General features: G+C 39.6%; 1 protein-coding gene across 1 annotated transcript in view; it reads left to right on the forward strand.

Moving 5' to 3' along the window:
- Positions 1-17,193, forward strand: part of LOC308704524 (NACHT, LRR and PYD domains-containing protein 3) — a 41,610-nt gene extending 24,417 nt beyond the window's left edge. The window contains 12 exon segments of the mRNA XM_081388895.1: positions 2,024-2,134; positions 2,259-2,369; positions 2,530-2,698; positions 2,819-3,038; positions 3,122-3,135; positions 3,137-4,887; positions 5,137-5,310; positions 9,132-9,305; positions 9,388-9,555; positions 10,442-10,615; positions 10,807-10,853; positions 16,669-17,193. Of these exon segments, the coding sequence (XP_081245021.1) occupies positions 2,024-2,134; positions 2,259-2,369; positions 2,530-2,698; positions 2,819-3,038; positions 3,122-3,135; positions 3,137-4,887; positions 5,137-5,310; positions 9,132-9,305; positions 9,388-9,555; positions 10,442-10,615; positions 10,807-10,853; positions 16,669-17,186 (3,631 nt within the window). The 3' untranslated portion in view covers positions 17,187-17,193.
- Positions 17,194-21,205: the final 4,012 nt, after the last annotated feature.

Genomic DNA, 21,205 nt, shown 5'->3' on the forward strand with positions numbered 1-21,205 from the left:
CTGATCTTGGATTTCCAAACATCAAATGCAACACCACACGCCTTCGGAAGGATATTGAACGCCTGATTCCTGACATCAGATCAGTACAAATAAATCGTGTCTGGTCCGTTGTATTTGATGATGACCTGAGCAAAGCTGTTGCTAACATGAAAAACAACACTTCTACCAATGTCTCCGTCATCTTCAAAGCAGCCAAAATCCTCCGGCAAGAGTATCTCCCCATGAAGCATGCTTTTACAGGTGCCTTCTCAACTTCCAGTGAAGCTGATTCTATCCCTCCCATGCTGAGATCGTTCTTACACATGCTTCTTGATGGATCAGGTATTGATCAGCCACCTACTGGACCTGAGAAGTTCCAGGCTGCAACATCCATTGGGCAGCAAATCATTTTCAACTCTGTAAGATGCAGATCCAAGAAACATGGCAGTGTTCCTTGTCACATAAGAGAGAGGGAAACACCAGCTTCGCTATATCTGGCAATGAAACTACACCAGCAAAGTGGTAGTAGATATCTGGTGGAGGCCATGCATAAAAGAGGAATGTGTGTGTCATATGACCGCTTGAAAACATTTAGCATAGATATAGCGAATTCAGTGATCAGTCACTAGGAGCAGATTGGTGTCGTGGTCCCACCTCAGGCAGTCATGGGTGTCTTAACCATTGGCGGTTTTGATAACATTGACCACAACTCATCATCGACAATAGCATCATCAGCCCTCCATGGAACATGCATCAGCATTCAACAGCACTTCTCTTCAGACAGCCAACATACTGAGAATCTGACTAAAATCCTAGATCCAGCTGAAATGGGGAAGCATGTGAAATCCTTGCCAAACTGTGAACATAGTTATGAACTTATTGTCTCACTAATCAGTTCCTTCTCACCCATACAGTAATACACATATTCAACACTTTAAGTTGTTATTTATTAAATTTTATTTGGACTCCTTGACCCCAAAAATGTACACGTTGATACCAAATTTGTCATTATAGCTATAACAGAAGCAAAGATATGGGCCTCTCAAGTATGGTCGGCGGCCATTTTTAAAAAATGTGCGTATATAAGATACAAAATGTGATCTCACGTGTGTCTTAGGATAAATTTATTTCTATGGCCCTAACGTACTTCCATACCAAAGGGGACCTTTGCATCATGACTTGAAGTCAAAAGTCACTTAACCTCCCTACTATTTGTACTTTTTTGATCAACAAACAAACAAAAGAAATTAATAATTTTGACGGCATTGATGTACCCGTGGTGGTTTCTGCGGTAGGGAAGAAACGTAAGCCATTGAAATCCTATCATTTACGTGAGGAGATTAAGAAGATGAGGCACTCGGGAGGAGGAAAAATGCCTGCTGTTGCTTGTTCTCACACGACTGTATCAAACTTTTAAAAAACTTTCAGATTGTTTTACTCAAAGTCAACGGAAACCGAGCAGGACCAAGCCATTTTACAGCTGATCGCCGTCAAAAAAGTTCAGGGGGTATTTCCTAGCGATGGCTGACTGAATGTATTTTTTAGTCCAGTGCCTGTATATAAGATTAGTATTGACTGAGTTCAGAGGCTGTCATATGTGGATCAACTTACTTTGTTGTGTATTTTCAACAGTTTCAATATGAAAAATAACTTTTATATTTATTCAATGGATTCATTTTTTTTTTTTTGGGCAAAAAAAAAATCTGTTTTTATAATAAATATTTGAAAATCAAAATATAGATTTGAATTGTTTATGTTATTATAACCTAAAGATGCTATGTAAAAATTTGAAACAGAAAATAGTGATTTTCATCTTGCCACTTTCTTGGTAAAGAAAACACATTTTTACTCAAATTAATCAAAATGGATTTATCACATTTTGGAACCAAACTCTTCATATATATATATATATATATATATATATATATATATATATATATATATATATATATACTTGAAAGACCATATGTATGTTTTTTATGTGTAAAGATAAACATACTCATTTGCATGTGTGGAAAATTATCTGACTGTGTTTTACTTGTAGCACCAAACAGGAGGAATCAGACTCACCAACATCACATCTGTCTCAGAATAGTGACAGATCAATCCCTCTACCACTGAATTTCAGGGATGAAGCACAGAGAAATACAGAAAGGTTTGATCTAATGTAACATTTACAGTAAATATAACATGGAAGTGGAAAAGTATAAACTGTCTTTCATGTGTAAAGATAAACATACTTGTTTACCTTTGATAAACGTTCTATGTTTTACTTGTAGCACCAAACAGGAGGAATCAGACTCACCAACATCATATCTGTCTCTGAAGAGTGACAGATCAATCCCCCTACCACCGAACTTCAGCAGTGGAGCACAGAAAAATATAGAAAGGTTTTGTCTAATTAAACATTTACAAAGAAGTTAGCATGAAAATGAGAAAACATGCTGAAATAGCTTTAAAATGCCTAGATAATACAACATAGACAAAATATTAATAATTGATATTAAATATTAATTTAAGTTAACTGATTAATGTTGAATATCACTGCAGGAGGTTGTCTGTGGAAGAAACCCAAGACCAGGTGGAGTGCAGACCTGCTAAAAGCATCTGTCAGCAGCATTACGGTGCTCCAGTGGTGTTCTGTAAGACAGATAACATGCACATCTGTAGCATCTGTATGGGGCAAGAGCACCAAGGCCACAGTAAATTCTACATTGTGGTTAGTTTTTCATTGACATATCTTTTCAGTTATTAAACAGACAATTTAATTTTAAAACAAATTATATAGTTTATGGTTGATAAACATTTTTCTATTGGGTACTCTTTTATTTTACCACAGAAATCAAATGTGCCAGGCAGTCAAACCGTACTTTATGATATTATGGTGAACATGGGAACAGAATTCTTCAAAACCTTCAAAAGAGAACTATCTGAGGATTACCTAGAATGCTTAGGGAATCGGCCAGAGAAGCTCAGTCCCTCTGATGCTGCTGAGAAAATGGTGGAGAGCTTTGGAGGAGAGGCAGCACTGAGGATCACATTTCACTTTGTGGCAAATGGTAGGATTATTATTTAATTTAAGTTTAAATTAAGATTTTTTTTTTTTTTTCATTTCAGCTAAACATCTCTTACTTTTGTCTAGTTAATCCACTTCAAAAAAATCACAGATGCCAATAAAGCAAAGCTTAAGAACAAATTTCAACATTTAAACGAAGGAAATTCATCTCAAGGTAAACAATGTTTTTTGAAGGATATCTACACCGATCTTTACATGACAGATGGTGGAAGTGGAGTGATAAATAATGAACATGAGGTTCTGAGGATTGAGATGATTTCACAAAGCAGAAACACGCAAGGAACTTCATTTGCATGTAATGACATCTTCAAGACACTGCCAGGACAAAGAAAACAAATCAGAACAGTCCTGACGATGGGCATATCTGGCATTGGAAAGCATGTGTCGGTGCAGAAGTTCATTCTAGACTGGACGGATGGAAAATCAAACCAAGATATCAACGTTATCATCCATCTACCATTTCGTGACCTCTTTCAGAAAAAGGGGAACTGTAGTCTTCTACAGCTGGTTCAACAATATGCTCCTGAGGTGAAAGAAGAAAATCTTTCAAAACTGAAAGTGCTTTTTATTTTAGATGGTTTAGAAGTCTGTCAGTATCCTCTTGATTTCCATAAGAATGACTACTGCTCTGATATAAATGAGAAAGTTCCTTTGGATGTGCTGCTTACAAACCTCATCAAGGGTAATTTGCTTCCCTCTGCTCTCCTCTGGATAACTACAAGACCTTCAACAGCCAGTAGGATCCCTGCTGAGTGTGTCCACCGGGTCACCGAGATTCATGGGTTCAATGACCATCAAAAGAAAGCATACTTCAGGAAGAAAATCAGTGATCAGAAGCTGGCAAGTGAAATCATAGCACACATCAAATCATGTCAGAGCCTCTACATCATGTGCCACATGCCCATCTTCTGCTGGATTTCTGCCACTGTGCTAGAAAATATGATGAGTGATGGAAACTCTGATGAAATACCCAGAACTCTAACTGAGATGTTCACTCACTTCCTGCTCATTCAGATCAGTCTCAAGCATAAGAAGTTTGATGGAGCTGATGCCAGTAATCCAAAGAAACTGTCTGAATTTGACAAAACATTGATTCTGAAACTGGGAGAACTGGCTTTCAAGCAAATGGGGAAGCACAATTTTATTTTCCAAGAAGAGGATCTAAAAAATGGTGGCATTGATGTGAGTAAAGCCTCAGAGTACTCAGTGTTCACAGAGATTTTCAGAGAAGAGCTGGGATTGTACAGGGAGAAGGTCTATAGCTTTGTACATGTGAGCTACCAGGAATATCTGGCAGCGATATATGCTCACTTTGCATGTGTCAATGATGGGGAAAATGTTCTTGAAAAAGACAAACCTACAAATCTTTCTAATGTACATCAGAGTGCAGTGGACAAAGCTTTAGAGAGCGATAATGGACATCTTGACCTTTTCCTTCGCTTCCTTTTGGGTCTTTCTGTTGACCCTAACTGCAATCTCCTGGAAGACCTTCTAACCAAAGGCAGTTCATGTAAACACTGTGTAGATAATAACTTGACAGTGCGTTACATCAAAGAGAAGATCAAACAGGAACAATCACCAGAGAGAATCATCAATCTGTTCCACTGTTTAAATGAGCTGAATGACAACACTCTTGTTAAAGAAATTCAGACTGTCCTGAAATCAGGAACACTCTTGGGTAGTGAGCTGGTGCCAGAGCAATGGTCAGCACTGGCTTATGTCTTGTTGAATTCTGGGAAGGTATTAGATGAGTTTGACATGAAGAAGTTAAGCACATCAACAGAAAACCAGATAAGACTGCTGCCAGTGCTCAAAATCTGCAAAATAGCCAGGTCTGTGTTAATTATCCATACTGTTTACAAATTGTTTATAATATGTTGTACACTGCTACACCGCCAGATATTTAAAATATCATGAAAAGGCTTTCCATCCAAGTGAACTGAGACTTTAATAACAACCTTATTTTGTTAGAACGTTTTTGTTGCATTGTCACATTTAAATGCACACAGTAACAATATGAATGGTTTGTCTAAACAACTTGAAAAAAAAAACAACCCAGAAAAATGCACTCTTGTTTACAGACTAGATTGTTGTAATCTCTCATCTGAGTCCTGTGGAAGAATCGCCTCAGCTTTACAGTCAGTCAACTCACCCTTGAGAGAGCTGGATCTGAGCAACAATAAACTAAGCAAGTCTAGAGCGATCATCCTCTTTTCTGGACTAGCAAGTCCACTTTGTCAATTACAAAAACTGAAGTAAGTAGTCCAAATTGTCAATATGTATGAGGTATCTCTTAGAAACCCTGTTCTTGTCAGAATTGCAGACTGGCGAGTGGTGTCATATAATTATCAATTACAAAACAATTTGATATTCTCTAGAAGCCAGGCTAAACAAGTAAACACTGTTATTGCCCTTAATCACATCTTAAACACCAAAAATATACACATCAAAAGTAACCTTAATAAATCATTAGAAACATAACCTGGATAAATGCACTTCATTATTAAGACTATGAATATCTGCTGATTATTTGATATGAGATGTTGTGATTGTAAATCCTTTCTACATACATCCAGAATACTCAGAATTTCTTGCACTTGATTTTTTTTTTTTTTTCACAGTTGGTAGGACACATTTCTCAACTCTTAGGTCACTTTTTCAAAACTCTTAACAGTTCTCATAATGAACTTCCAACTCAGCAGTTGAGTACAGCAGATCATTTCACATTCAGAGTGCATTAAAACTACCAAAACACTTCATGTCTAAGATTCTTCATAAGACGAGTAAAGGTTGTCACCCAACAAAAACACTTTGTCACTCATGAGGCATCGACCTAAAACACTATCAATGGTTAGCAATATACAATATTTTCTTTTGTAAAATGTATTCAAAACAAGGATGACAGCTCTCTACTGATAAGAATTCACTACAATATATGTAACATGGTCCATGTTTAAATTACAGTACGAAATTATTTTTAATTAGACTCCTATTGTATAGATGGTAATTGAATTGAAAGACTAACAGCTGTGTAAGTGTTCAGCTACATCTAATTGTTTTGATAGTATTTTATTTTTTGGTTACACTTTATGTTGATGGTCCCCATTAGACATTCTGTTGACTGTAAGTAATGTTGTACCTACATGTCAACTAACTTATCGGTTATGTATGTAACTCTCGTTCCCTGAGTAGGGAACGGAGACGTTACGTTGTGACGACGAATGGGGTTTCGCATAGAAAGACCCTCACCTTCGAGTATACAAAACGAGCCAATGGCAAGAAAATGCCATGGGTCTGCGGAATTTGCATAGCGTTACTCCGCCCCACCTTGTGGGTATATAAGGAAGTACGCTGGCAACATGTAGTTATGTTTTCGCATTGGAGCCAAGAGTTTTTTTTCACACCCACAAGCCATTCTGAATTATCTTCACTCTACGAGACGAGCGGCTCACCAGTGTGTTGGTGCAACGGTGTGTTCCAGCGAGATCATATTGCCTGCTGCTGATCTGTGCTGTGATCTGCTGACATTGTGTGTGCTTCTCCCTGGGTGCTTCAGCACTCTGCTGAGCTTTTTTCTCTTGCTAAAAGAGCATCACGTGGCACGTCTTTTTCAAGACGTTTCGCCAGTGTGTTTTCTGGATGATCCATCTGTAAAAATGGTCACAAGCGCTGTTTGGCGTGTTGGGCCTAATCGCTTTTCATTGCGGGAACATGACCATCGCAATGTTTAGATCGAGACTCAATGATCTCCGTGTGGGTAGAGTCCCCTCTGCCACACCCCAATCTATCTCTTCCTCGAGAGGAGATACTTTGGCTGGTGGCCAGGGTGATCTGAGAGTTACGTTGTGGCACAATAACCGACGAGTCATTCCTCGGGCCACGCCTCCCTCCACATCGCAAACCGTGGAGCTTCCGTGTGTGCCTGGTTCCTCTCAGGGACCCAGTGTTTTCATGCGGGGCTCTGGCGGATGATGTCATGCCACTCACAGCATCACAAGGCGGGCTTGATTCCTCTGGAAATGAGGATTCGACTGCGTCGCCTCCCTCGAAAGTGCCAACGTTAGCCGAGTCAGATCCAGAGCTGACGGCCATGCTTTCCAGGGCAGCTGGAAGCATCCAGCTGGCCGATTCCAAGCATCTTTCATACTCGAAGGTGAGAGGCTTTCTAAGCGAAACCCCATTCGTCGTCACGACGTAACTCGTAGTGACCACGGAAGGGAATTCTTATTAGAGTATTATTTGAGTATTACAGGTTTTTTTATATTTTTTTTATAGTATTTCAGATTCAGAATATATTTCAATATGGTAACATTCAAGACTAATGAACAGGGAAAACCAACAAAGGACTACAGCATGGCACAAGGAACAGGAAACATTTTAATTGTCTAGGGCAGGGGTGGGCAAACTTTTTGGCTCAAGGGCCACACTGGGTTTTAAAAATTTGACAGAGGGCCGGCCCAGTAGCAGATTATGAAGCACGATCTCATGAAAGTGCGTATCTATACCACAAATTTTATTTCTCGTGCCATTTATATGCCAAAAATGTTTTTTTTTTTTTTTTTTTTTTTTTTTGTGCATGCTACACACTGTAAACCCCTTGGTTAGGATTAGAGGTGTGGAGTGCGTGCCTATTACACGCCATAAAGTGCATATCATATGCACGCGAAAACATATTATGCACTACAAATACAATTCGTGTTATTCGCACTTTCATGAGATCGGGCTGAGCAAACAGACAATGTTGTGGCAATGTCTGTGCGAAATTCAACAACTGAGAGACGACATTCTGACAATAATTTTTTTTATGCTAGATATCCCCCATTTAGCATGTTATGTTTTGATGTTAATTTTTAAAGATGTTAGATAATTATAGCCTATACTTTTTAAATATTGTTTATCCTTATTATTATTTAATGGCCTAACAGTAAATTAGAAACAAAACATCTGCAAGTGTACACTTAGAAGAGTAAAAATGACAGGTTACGTTAATTCAACTTTATTAAAACTGAATGGCAATTTGCACTTCCAAAAGTCATACATTTGTGGAAATAAACAAATATACAAATTTATTTTAAGAATAATAAAATAAAACATAAAAGGCAAAGGGAGATCAGAACATTTAATGAAAAAAAAAAACGGGTTCTGTACATGGCAGACAGGGGAGCGTAGTCGAAAGCCGGGCGATAAAGGTCGGTAAACGGAATCGGGCAGGATACATCCACAAATCCAGAGGAGCAAAGAAACTAAATAGCAGACAAATCAAAGGAAAAACTAAGGTGTGCAAGCGGTTACCAAACATTTTTTTTCTCATTGAGTTTCCAAAAAAGGAAAAAACATTAACGTGCAACAAGTCTATGCGCTTAAGGCGCTGTCTGTTTGGTTTCCATGGTGACGCGTCATTGCTTGTTACGTGACACACCGCAGCCACAACAGCGCTGAATGAATGATGATCTGCTTTTATGTCATTTTTCCTTTTTTACATTTGTTAGCTATGGCATGCAATATCTGATATTCCGATTGTCAAATATATGCAACGCAATATATATATATATATATATATATATAACGCAAAGTATTGCAAGAAAAAAGGCAAAATTAATGCGATCTTAAGACAATTTTTTTAAATACTCGGCGGGCCGGATTAAACAGCCTAACGGGCCGCATGTGGCCCGCGGGCCGTAGTTTGCCCACCCCTGGTCTAGGGGCAAACGCAGGCAACATGTAACAGTTGGCATGTACAGTAGGTGCTTACTTAAAGTCAACAGAATGTGTAAAGGGGACCATCAAAATAAAGTGTTAACCATTTTTTAGATTCAGACAGTGGATAGCAAAATGGGCATAGCAAATGGGCACGCATGGCACACAATGTTTCCGCAATAAGGTTTTGAAAACGTGACCTAAATATTGAGAAAATGGTCCTAGCAATTGGAAAATAAAACTCTTATTATTAGACAAAAATAATGATTCCTCATAATGTTGGTGCAATTATTTCACCAAGTAGAATACATTGGATAAATGTGAGTTGATGGTTGTTGCTAATTTATTAGTTGTGGTGTCTTTTATTTCTGCATCTCAGGCTGGCTGGCTGTGATATCCAACCAGCATTCTGTACAAATCTAGCCTCAGCACTTGAATCAACAAATTCACTCCTGAGAGAACTGAATCTGAGCTACAATGAGATAACTAATGATGGAGTAAAACAACTCTGTGCTGGACTTATTAGTCAAAATTGTAAACTTCAGAAACTCAAGTATTGCCTTATTTGTGAGAGTGTTTAGATTTAAGATTTAACAACTAATTTGGTATGTGATGTAATTTACCTCTTTCTACAGGTTAAAGCAATGTGGTCTCACAAGCTGTGAACTTCTAGCATCAGTTCTGAAATCATCTTACTCAGACCTAAATGAGCTGGAGCTGAAAAACAATGATCTGGGGGATTTGGGAGTAAATCAGCTCTCAACAGGACTACAGGATCCACAGTGTACATTAGAGAAACTGGGGTAAGCACAACTATGATGACATAATCGCTGTGTTATAATATTAGAACCAAAGGTCACCAACGGTTTATCGTTCGGGTGAGGGAACTAAAGCATTAAACATTAAAAGTTAAACATTAAAGTTTAAGCATTAAACTTTATGCTGTGAACATGAATGATACATCTTGTTAAGAGGTATGCTGTTTCTTAATGACCTGACTTAATGACAACTAAACAGGCGAAGACCTCATAGACAAGTCCCACAGTCTAACACTGAAGGAGGTAGGCAAGCCAAATCTAGAGACCTGAATATCACAGTGACTTAAGGGTGGACTCATTTTGCATGACTGCAAACACATAGAAATTGCCCAGAACAGAAAACTCAAGCAACCACACAGCAATGGAATAAAACCCAGACAAAACATCCTGGCAACCACTTACAACACCCTAGTACTCTCTCAGAAAAAAAGGTACAAAAGCTGTCACTGTGGTGGTACCTTTTCAAAAGGTACACCTTTGTACCTAATGAGTGCATATTAGTCCCTCAAAGGTACATATTAGTTCCAAAAGTGTACATTTTAGTTCCAAAAGTGAACATATTAGTACCTAAATGGTACATATTAGAACCCTTTTGAAGGGTACTGTCCCAGTGACAGCTTTTGTACCTTTTTTTCTGAGAGTGTATCATGACAGCGAGTTTTGCGCAGGCAAATGCCATTACAGTATCTTCATGACAATGTATAGAATATAGTTATAATATGTTAATTCTTACAAGTCTGGGACTGTGTGGCAAAGTGTAAAAGACATTTGACAGTGATTTGTCATGATCTTGGGTTAATATCTGTTTTATATATATACAGTATATAAAAGCTCTAGAAACACTGTTTTTTTTTTGCAACATTACCTGCAGTCTGTCGGGGTGTATGATCACAGTGGTGGGCTGCAATTCACTGGCCTCAGCGCTCAACTCAAATGGTGGTCATCTGAGAGAACTGGATCTGAGCTACAACCACCCTGGAGACGTCGGGGTGAAACTGCTCTCTGATAAAAAAGATGATCCAACCTGTAAACTGGAGAAACTAAAGTATGTACTTATTTTGCTATTATTTAATACACTACATGTTGGAATCTTGATTAAGAGGACATCATGGCATGACACTATTATCATACTTTATGATCATAAGATTCTACAATACTACAAGCCTCTGTATTTCAAATGCTGCTCTTTTAACAGTTGATTATATTTTAAATCTCAGTGTTTGTATATTCCCCCAGTGTTGAGAAAGGAGGAGAGTGTCGAATTCATCCAGGTCTGAAAAAATGTAGGTATATCATGCAAAGACACAAAATGTAACTGTTAATTCTATTTTGAAAGACATAATCAACATTTATACTATGTGGCTGTTGAATGCTTCATTCGTCAACCATCAGAATCTTCTAAGGTGTGCAATTATTTTCAGGGAAACGCACAGCTAAAGTAATTATTTCCATGTTTTCCATGTTTTATTATGTATTTATTATGTATTATGGAAAAGCACATAATCTATTTCTTCCGGTCTCTCTCCCTCTTATACACAACTTACGGACACGCTATTGCACAGTGTTGTCAGCGCTGCTCTGACGATTTTATCAGTAAAATAGTTTAACAACTTAAAAGCTACATGACATTTCTCACTAGCTAGGTAATAACAGCGCTGTTCTTGAAGCAGATAAATGTACAGTTTCGCTATTAGTAGAGTACTGCCGAACACTGTTGAGAGACACAAACTTGGGAATTTCATACAAGCTTAATCTCTCTCTCTCTGGGCCTGTTTACACCTGGTCACTTCATGCATTTTTACTGATCAGATTTATCACAGTTTACGTCACCGAAAGCAACAGATATAAGCTGCATTTATTGCATTATTGCATTTTCTCCTTAGTTTCTCTTTAGTCACCAAGTAGTTTACTAATAGAGGGCTCCGGTGCTATTTGCAAGGCAATTTCGGGCTGATAAAAATAGGCGAACAAAAATAAGTTAGAACTCCAACAGTGAAAGAAAAGTTTGTTAAAACTGTATTGCACTTAATACAAAAGGATCAAAAAAGATGATGGCGAGGAAGATGACAGGATTAGGGATAACATTTGGATATTATTCAGTCCCTCCAGGATTCCGCGAATCTGCGATTGCAGAATTTAATGCAAAATCAAGCTCCGCAAAATTCAGAGGAGCTTGCAATTTTTCTAAAATGCCGCCGATTTCCTGCAGAATTTGGGCCTAGAGACGTCATGTGACATCATCACAGTGCACATTTAGCCAAAGGAAAGTCCACTTCAAAGTAGGTTACGTGCGTTGAACTTGAATTGATCTGAACTTTTGTTTGCGCCATTGCTTCAGCAATGCATCTGTCTGTCTGTCTGTCAGTCAGTCAGTCAACCACTGCAACCCGCTCCCGCTGTAACATCTCTCACAAACACACACACACACACACACACACACGACCGTGCACGCTCTGTTGACAAACTGAACCGATTGATGGAAATGATGTCACTCAGTGCCTGTATGCTACATAAAAGAGACTCACGCACTTTGTAAACAACACCAAAATGGACAAGGAGCAAGTCAATTCAGTAATATAGCGGTTTCCAGGGTATATATCAAAAAATGTTTTTTTTAATGGAACCTTTTTACCTTTAGACAAAATATAAAAGTAAAAAAATGTCATGTGTTTTGTTTTGTCATATTTAATAAACCAGGATTGTATGGCCCATATATGATATAGTGAGAAAAACAGCTCAAAAATAGCAATTTGGTGCAGTTGTTATATGTCCAAAAATGTTAATCAAGGAGATTGTTATAACAGTATAGCAGACTACTTACATAAAATACATATAAATATCATGTGTCACTCTATATCTCCAAGTAATATGCCTTGGTAAGATGATATTTAAATGCTTAGTTTTAAGATGAAAGCTCTATTATTTTTTATCGTTGGGGCAAAACAATGTAATGCAATAGGCCTACAATGATGACTGAGACAAAAAAGCATTCCTCAAAAGCTTGTTGAATCATATTTGATACATAATATACAGTATACACATTTAATTGAAACCTTTAAATCTACAAGGGGAGCATTCCCCCAGAGGGCCTGACAGCCATCACCCCATAGTTAAAAAAAAAATCCTGTGGAAAAAACTTTTTTTAAAATGTTTTATTTGGTGTTTGTGTTGTGGTACCAACTAATTTATTTTGGTGTTAATTATGTTTAAGTTATTATCAGTGTTCTGTCACGAATCGCACAAGGAAGAGGGCAAAGCGGATCCAAAGTGCAGTGATGAGTTTATTATATAGGGCAATCCAAAATCATAGTCAAAACAGGCAGGGTTCAAAGTCCAGACAGGCAATATAAAACAATAAACAGGCTACAGGCAAGAAACACGGGAACACAAGCGAGGTGACATAAAACAACGATCCTCACAGAACATGAGACAAACAGAGCATTAAATACAAGAACAACGAGGGAACAACGGGAGACAGCTGGGTGATTAAAAATACCAACACCTGGGTGTAATCACGCAGACAGGGATAATGGGACATGTAGTTCCTGTGAATGACACCGTGGGGGAAAGGAGGACATCTAGTGGATACCCGGGGAAACACAACCAGACACTGTGACATAACCCCCCTCCTACGGAGTGGCTCCCAGACGCTACAAGACAAGACATGGAACAAAACAAGAGATCAGGAGGGAGGTGGCACGGTGGAGGATCAGGGGGAGGGATGGAGGGCCAGGTCCGTGAAGGGAAACAGACACAGGGGGTAGCAGATAACTACGGGACCAGGGCAAAACAGACAGTACATCAGGGCAACAGGGTGAAACAAACAGTCCGTCCGGCGACCGGGGCAGAGCAAGCAGTTCATCGGGCGGCCAGGGCGGAGACGACCCCTCGGGCGGCCAGGGCGGAGACGACCCCTCGGGCGGCCAGGGCGGAGACGACCCCTCGGGCGGCCAGGGCGGAGACGACCCCTCGGGCGGCCAGGGCGGAGACGACCCCTCGGGCGGCCAGGGCGGAGACGACCCCTCGGGCGGCCAGGGCGGAGACGACCCCTCGGGCGGCCAGGGCGGAGACGACCCCTCGGGCGGTGTAACTGACACCAACGGCTCAGGCACTGGAACTGGCACCACCGGCCCAAGTGTGTGCATAGCCCACACACACCACATGGCTGTGGCCATAATGGCCAGTGTCGCGGTCACTGAGGGCTCAGGAACAGACGGCTCCGGCTCAGGAACTGGCAGCACCGGCTCGGGCACAGGAACTCGCACCACCAGCTCGGGCACTGGAACAGACACCACCGGCTCGGGCACTGGAACTGGCACCACCGGCTCGGGAACTGGCACCACTGGTTCGGGAACAGACACCACCGGTCCAAGTGTGTGCGTAGCCCACACACACCACATGGCTGTGGTCATAATGGCCAGTGTCGCGGTCACTGAGGGCTCAGAAACAGACACAGAAACAGACACAGGCTCAGGAACTGGAACAGACACAGACACTGGCTCCGGCTCAGGAACTGGAACAGACACAGACACTGGCTCCGGCTCAGGAACTGGAACAGACACTGGCTCCGGCTCAGGAACTGGAACAGACACAGACACTGGCTCCGGAACTGACACAGACACAGACACTGGCTCCGGAACTGACACAGACACAGACACTGGCTCCGGAACTGACACAGACACAGACACTGGCTCCGGAACTGACACAGACACAGACACTGGCTCCGGAACTGACACAGAAACAGACACTGGCTCCGGAACTGACACAGACACAGACACTGGCTCCGGCTCAGGAACAGACACTGGCTCCGGCTCAGGAACAGACACTGGCTCCGGCTCAGGAACAGACACTGGCTCCGGCTCAGGAACAGACACTGGCTCCGGCTCAGGAACAGACACTGGCTCCGGCTCAGGAACAGACACTGGCTCCGGCTCAGGAACAGACACTGGCTCCGGCTCAGGAACAGACACTGGCTCCGGCTCAGGAACAGACACTGGCTCCGGGGTGACAGCAGGCTGTACGGGCACGGTCTTGGACCCGTGGTCGAGAGGTTTCCTCCTCCTCCGCCGTCTCTGATGGCGAGTGGACGGCTCTGGACTGGGTGGAGCCCATGGCGGAGGGACCTCTGGATCAACGGGCGGCCAGAACGGGTGATGGGACTGAACTTCCTCCCGACCCCCTCCGCCTCCTCTGCGACCTCCACGAGTCCCGCGGAATCTAGCCAGTTTGGTCCCCTCGAAGGACTTGTCATGGCGGGGGGCGTGGTCCGACCCGAAGCTTGCTGTGGGCTGGGAATCAGGGGTTTTGATGAAAAATCTTTCGTCCGTCCTCCGAGCCCACAGCGCAAAGCAGTCAAAAATGTTCATTCTGGGCTCTGGCTTACTGTCTGATGATGCTGGCCATCTCCTCTCCTCTCCTCTGGCAGCAGGGAAATTGCGGCGGCCACTCATCCTGCTTGGATCCTAGTGGTGGTGGATCGTTCTGTCACGAATCGCACAAGGAAGAGGGCAAAGCGGATCCAAAGTGCAGTGATGAGTTTATTATATAGGGCAATTCAAAATCATAGTCAAAACAGGCAGGGTTCAAAGTCCAGACAGGCAATATAAAACAATAAACAGGCTACAGGCAAGAAACACGGGAACACAAGCGAGGTGACATAAAAAAACAACGATCCACACAGAACATGAGACAAACAGAGCATTAAATACAAGAACAACGAGGTAACAACGAGAGACAGCTGGGTGATTAAAAATACCAACACCTGGGTGTAATCACGCAGACAGGGATAGTGGGACATGTAGTTCCTGTGAATGACACCGTGGGGGAAAGGAGGACATCTAGTGGATACCCGGGGAAACACAACCAGACACTGTGACATGTTCTCCTTTTAGAAATTAGAGAGCCCAATGGTTCTTGAGGTCAGAAAAGTAATAAAAATGTTAGATTCAGCCTGAAAAACTACACAAGAAATGCTGAGAAATTTTGAGAAAAGCCACCGCAAAATTTTAGGCTGCAAAAATCTGCAAAAAATTCCCACGAAATCCTGGAGGGACTGATAATTCAACTTATACGATCTAAGAGCATGGTCTAAGGCGCACAGTGCAAGTGCACTTAGGGCGTGTCCGAATCCACATTTGCTAGTTTAATGACGGGAAAAACGGTTGGCGCGCCCAGCTCATGGTCTAAAAGGGTTGTCCCTATTCTCTTAATGAGTAATGAGTGTATTTTGGGCATAACGTGAAAAAAACCAACCAGAGTCTCATCTCCCAATCCCTTTAAAAGCCAGTTGCACTCACGCCATGGCGGATTAATATTTACATAACAATTTGCAAGCGAAAAGACTGAATGCTTCTCCGGAAACTGATCTGCTCGTGTGAGAGGTTAAAGCGCACAAGCAGACCATCTACGGGACAAGTCGAATTCCACTATATCTTTATGTACACAATCTTTTACATTGTAATCCTTTTATTTTTAATATTTGGCTAGTTTGTGTGCTGCTGTGCGTGTGTGTACCCTGTTTGTGTATAAAGCAGAGTGGCAATTGTGGACCCGCCTATAGGCGCACATTAATAATGCGCTCTTAAAATAACAAAAATAATATTGCCCCATTGACTTTAGACCAGGTTTCAGTTGGTCAATGGCGCAGCCTATTTCAGTTGCCTCAAAATAGCAACGTGCCAACACACCTTGTTTTCATGGGCACACAAATGGGTGCAAATGCATTTGCTATTTAAACAACATGGCGCAGGACGTGAAAATGATAACTGTGTCGGACTGAAACTAGCAAAAAAATACTTGCATAGGGCCCTTAGTCTAGAAGTATAATAATCATCATGTTTACAAAGCGCACACAATGCCTCTACGATTTCTCTCAATATAGGGACAGGAGAGCTGTCACTCAATAAATGGTAAAACAAAGTAAAGTGCGTTACTTAATGAAAAAGTTACTCCGATATTTGTTGTAGATTTAAAAATAATGCATTACTTCACTAGTTACTTAAGAAAGTATCTGATTATGTAACTTGTATTACTTGTAATCCATTACCCTCAAAACTGGTTGCCACAAACAAATGACAACAAATCCCCTGTTTTCTGCAGATGCCTGTCAGCTCACAGTGGATCCAAACACAGTACATCCACGCCTGAAACTCTCCGCAGGAAACCAGAGAATATCGGAAACTACAGAGGAGCAGAAATATCCTGAGCATCCTGAAAGATTCAAACTGTATCCCCAGGCCATATGCACAGAGGCTCTGAATGGTCGATGTTATTTTGAGGTGGAGTGTGAGGGTGGAGTTGGTGTGGGTGTGGCTTATAAGACCTCAGATAGAAAAGAGAGTATATTGGGAGTTAATAACACTTTCCCTGCTCTCCTCTGTCAGAATGGCAAATCAAAACTCTGGCAGAATAATGAGATTACTTGTGCATTCCCAGTGATTACTCAGTCCAGAAGAGTTGGAGTTTATGTGGACATGGAATGTGGAAGTCTGTCATATTACAGTATTTGTGATGGATGCAGGCACCTACACACGCACCACACTAAATTCAAAGGCCCCTTATATACAGGGTTTACTCTTCTGCCTGACTCCTCAGTGACTCTGTGTAAACTGACATAAACCTTAAGAGTGAGCAGATATTTCAAAAGGAAGTTAGACGTTCAACGGGGGCATTCAGGTGTTAATGGGGGTTGTTCACAAGTTTAAATATATAATGCAAATTTTTCTTCATTTACTTTTCTTCATTTTAAGCATTTAGTAATTAATTTGTAATAAATACTTTAAGTGGGCTATTTAAAAAGTGTTAGGACTATGTATATGTTAAATTATGTTGTAAAACATATGCGCAGAGTGTGATGTCATATTTTGTGTGCACGTGCGTCTATGGTGCGCGTGAAAGAATTCGTGTTTCGTTTCGTGTATTACTTTTGTTTTCTTAGCTTTTTGTATTAGTCGTATCTCCGGCTTCTTGCCCTGTCTTAGTCTCGGGCTCATTCATTTCTACCTACAAGTGAAATGGACTTTGCCTGAAAGTCCGGCAACTCTGCTTACAAGTAAACTGTAAACTGTCTGCCCCTGCTTTAAGGTGATTTGATTCTTTGCTGGCTCTCAAAGGTTAACTGTTTGTGATATTTTGCCATTCTGTGATCTGCTCTTTCTTTCTTTTCTTACTTGCGTTATTCTGTTTATATAAATAAATAAATAAATAAATATATATATATATATATATATATATATATATATATATATATATATATATATATATATTCTTTGTTAAATGTAGTTGTATGTTTTATAGTTTCATTTATTAAAAACCCATTATACGCTCGATTGTCTCTGTCTGCTGCTCACTGAACAAAGCCTCTTACATGTGTGATCTTAAGCTACAAGCTTTATATTGTTGATTAGCCTACAAGTTAGTAATCTTATAGAACAGGAAAGTTATAAGTTGAAAAAAACCTTCCTTTTCCTTTATATATTACCTTTCCTTAATTTAACTCGCTTAATTTAGTCCTAATTTGTAAGTCGCTTTGGACAAAAGCGTCTGCTAAATGACTAAATGTAAATGTAAATGTGTTCTTCATGACCAGAAGAATAGCCTTTCTTGAGAGTGTGGTGGATTTTTAATAGATAAAATAGTAAACTGTATATTAAACTAACCATGTTTGTAACATCTAACCTTACTTCTCTTTTTAGGCCTAACATGATAACACTTGATTCTCTGAGAACTGCTCGAGAGATCCTCCGGCCGTGATTAAACATTTGAAGGACATTTGCTAAAGTCTGTTTGTCGATTATTCCTGTGCAACTGAAAGCTAGTTAAGGAAGCAAGTTAGTTAGGTAGACTATATATTAAACGTTGATTGGAGACGTCCTCAGTAGAATAATCCTCCTTGAGAGTTGATAAGAAAACGGTATGGTCGGTTCGGTGGACGAACAAATTATTCGATGTGAAATTAATTCTGTAGGTATTCTGAAATTTGATCTATAGCCTATCTATATTCATAATTGATTGTAATTCGTTGTGGTTAATTATCTAGATACAAATATATGGGCTATGTATTCCCTTTTGGGGCGATTTAAAATAATTGTAGGTAATAATTGATCATAACCAGTATGATTAATTATTAATTATATATTCCCCTCATTTGAGATGATTCGCTGCAGCGTTGATGAAATTCTCTGACCAGATATAAATGAAAAGCAAATTCTATAAAGTTCATTGATTCAATGATTGCAGTACATTTATGTATTTATGTACTTATTTTAGTTTTTTGTGTGAAAACTCATTGTTATAAAACTAAACTGATCATTAAAAAACTTCAAAGATTATTTATTTATAAAAGTATTTATTTTTGATAAATGCCAGACTAGAATACAATGCAGTGCTTCATTATGCAGTGAATACTGAAATGTTTTGCCAACATTAGAGTGTGTTTAGTTTGCTGTGTTAATTGTTTTGAGGGAAACTACATTAATTTGAAGAAATGTCAAATCGATTGATTGAACTATGAGACCAGGCTGATTTCTAAAATACTTAAATTTTATTTTCACAAAGCTTGCCCAATACCAAAATCATGGATCTTTCTGGTATTATTTACAAATGCTCAGCATGACAGAAATAAAGACCTAATAGTCAGGGTCCTACCCTGACAGTCTTATCTGTTTTGTCACTGTTTAATGTTTCCTTGTTTGTCTTGTGTCTGAGCACATCTGTCTTTGTTTGTGTTGACCATGTGCTCCTCCCATCCCGCCTCCTTGTTTCCCATTACCACACCCCCTTGTTTAGTCCTTGTCAAGTCCTCATTTGCTTATGTTCACCTATGCTACATGTGCTCTGCTCCCTTTATATTGTGCTCCTTTCCTTCATGTCTTTGCTGATTTGTTTTGTTTTGTTTCCTATGGTGTGTTCCTGTTTGCTTGCCTGTGTCTGCAGTTTATCTATGCTATAGTAGTGATGGGAAACCAAGGCTTTCTGAAGCATCTGAGGCTCTCATCAAATTGTGTTGAAAAACGTTTCATTACTCGAACATTTTAACACAATGCGCATTAGCGACATCTGGTGGTCAGACTTGTTTTCTCCACCATGACTCCAACAAATCACTGCAAAGAAGAAAAAGCACGTGACCAAACAAAGTTTTGGAAGTCCATGACAGGAGTGGAATCAATCTGGTATCAGTACAGTTACATTATATCTAATCTGATCTAATCTCATCTAAATTAATTTGTGCCAATGAGACCAGAGATTGTGTCATGTGTAGCCTGGTCAACGGATTCACATATTGATCGATAATAAAAAATATACATTATGTGATCTACTAAGTAATCGATATATATATATATATATATATATATATATATATATATATATATATATATATATATATATATATATATATATATATATTACAATTTATGTTAAAAGTAGCTAAAGTGTTAAATCAATGAAATAAATACTGCCTTCTCAATAATCATTTGCCTTTTATGCATCAGGTGGGGTTGCAAAATGGCAATTTTTTCAAACCTGCTGTTCCGACCTTCTTATACTGCATGCCGTTCTAAGCTTCAAACGTCATCAATCACATGGTATTGTAATTTCAATACAAGCATCGGTACAGTGTGTGATACAATAGAGCTTTGAAAACTGTTTCTGAGCATCAGAGCCCTGGTATCAACTGTCCCATCACTAATGCTCTAGTTCTAGTTGTGTATTTGATTGTTTCTAGGTCTAGAGTATCCTTGTTGCTATTTTTTTTTTTTTTATTATTTATTTATTTTTTGTCTAGTCTTGTTCAAGTTAGTCAGGGAGAGAAGGAATAATGTGTGCTGGATGCATCTTTATGTTTTTCCCCCTTATTGTGGAACCTATGAAAGCTTATTTCTACCATGGAATAGAAAATAAATGACTTTTTATCTCACAATTATGACTTTTTTTTTTACCCCTCTCAATTCCTAGTTTATATCTCACAATTCTGAGGGGAAAAAAAAGTCAGAATTGTGAGATGTAAACTCACAATTATCTATACTTTTTATACTAGTTTATTCTATAGTAACCAAAGGTTATGTATGTTGGATTTGGTGTTGATCAACTGCTTTAATTGCATGTTTTCATTTCAGTAAAATCTTTATGAAAAGCTTTCCATTACCACTGTTCCGTATATGCAGAATATGCGTTCTGCATAGGGCACTAACTGGGGGCACCATCAACACCCCACCCCCTGAAAACAAGTTTAACGGAGGGGACAACTGAAAATATGAATAGGGGACCCATTTGACCAGTGGCAGTCACTTATGGTTTTTTTTTTTTGGTTTGTTTTTTTCTACATTCTATAAAGTAATGACTTATTCACTTTTTGATGAATATCTATTTCCTTCACTTTTTGATGAATATCTATTTCCTTCATATATCATTATATCATTGCACTATGATTTACTATATGTTCATGTTGAATAGAAAACTAGTGATAACGTTTTGACAGAATTACTCAATTTTGAGTTGGGTTTGTTGTTTTTATAGAGTTAAACATTAAAAAATGTTTTTAGCATTTTGAAATATAGAGTTTGTATTTATTTAACAAAATGTGGTTTTGGGCAGAAAATTTACAATTTGTCTAATTGTGTGATGTAGGTGCGTTGCT

Source organism: Scardinius erythrophthalmus, assembly GCF_964197995.2.
Source record: "Scardinius erythrophthalmus genome assembly, chromosome: 16".
NCBI lineage: Eukaryota > Metazoa > Chordata > Actinopteri > Cypriniformes > Leuciscidae > Scardinius > Scardinius erythrophthalmus.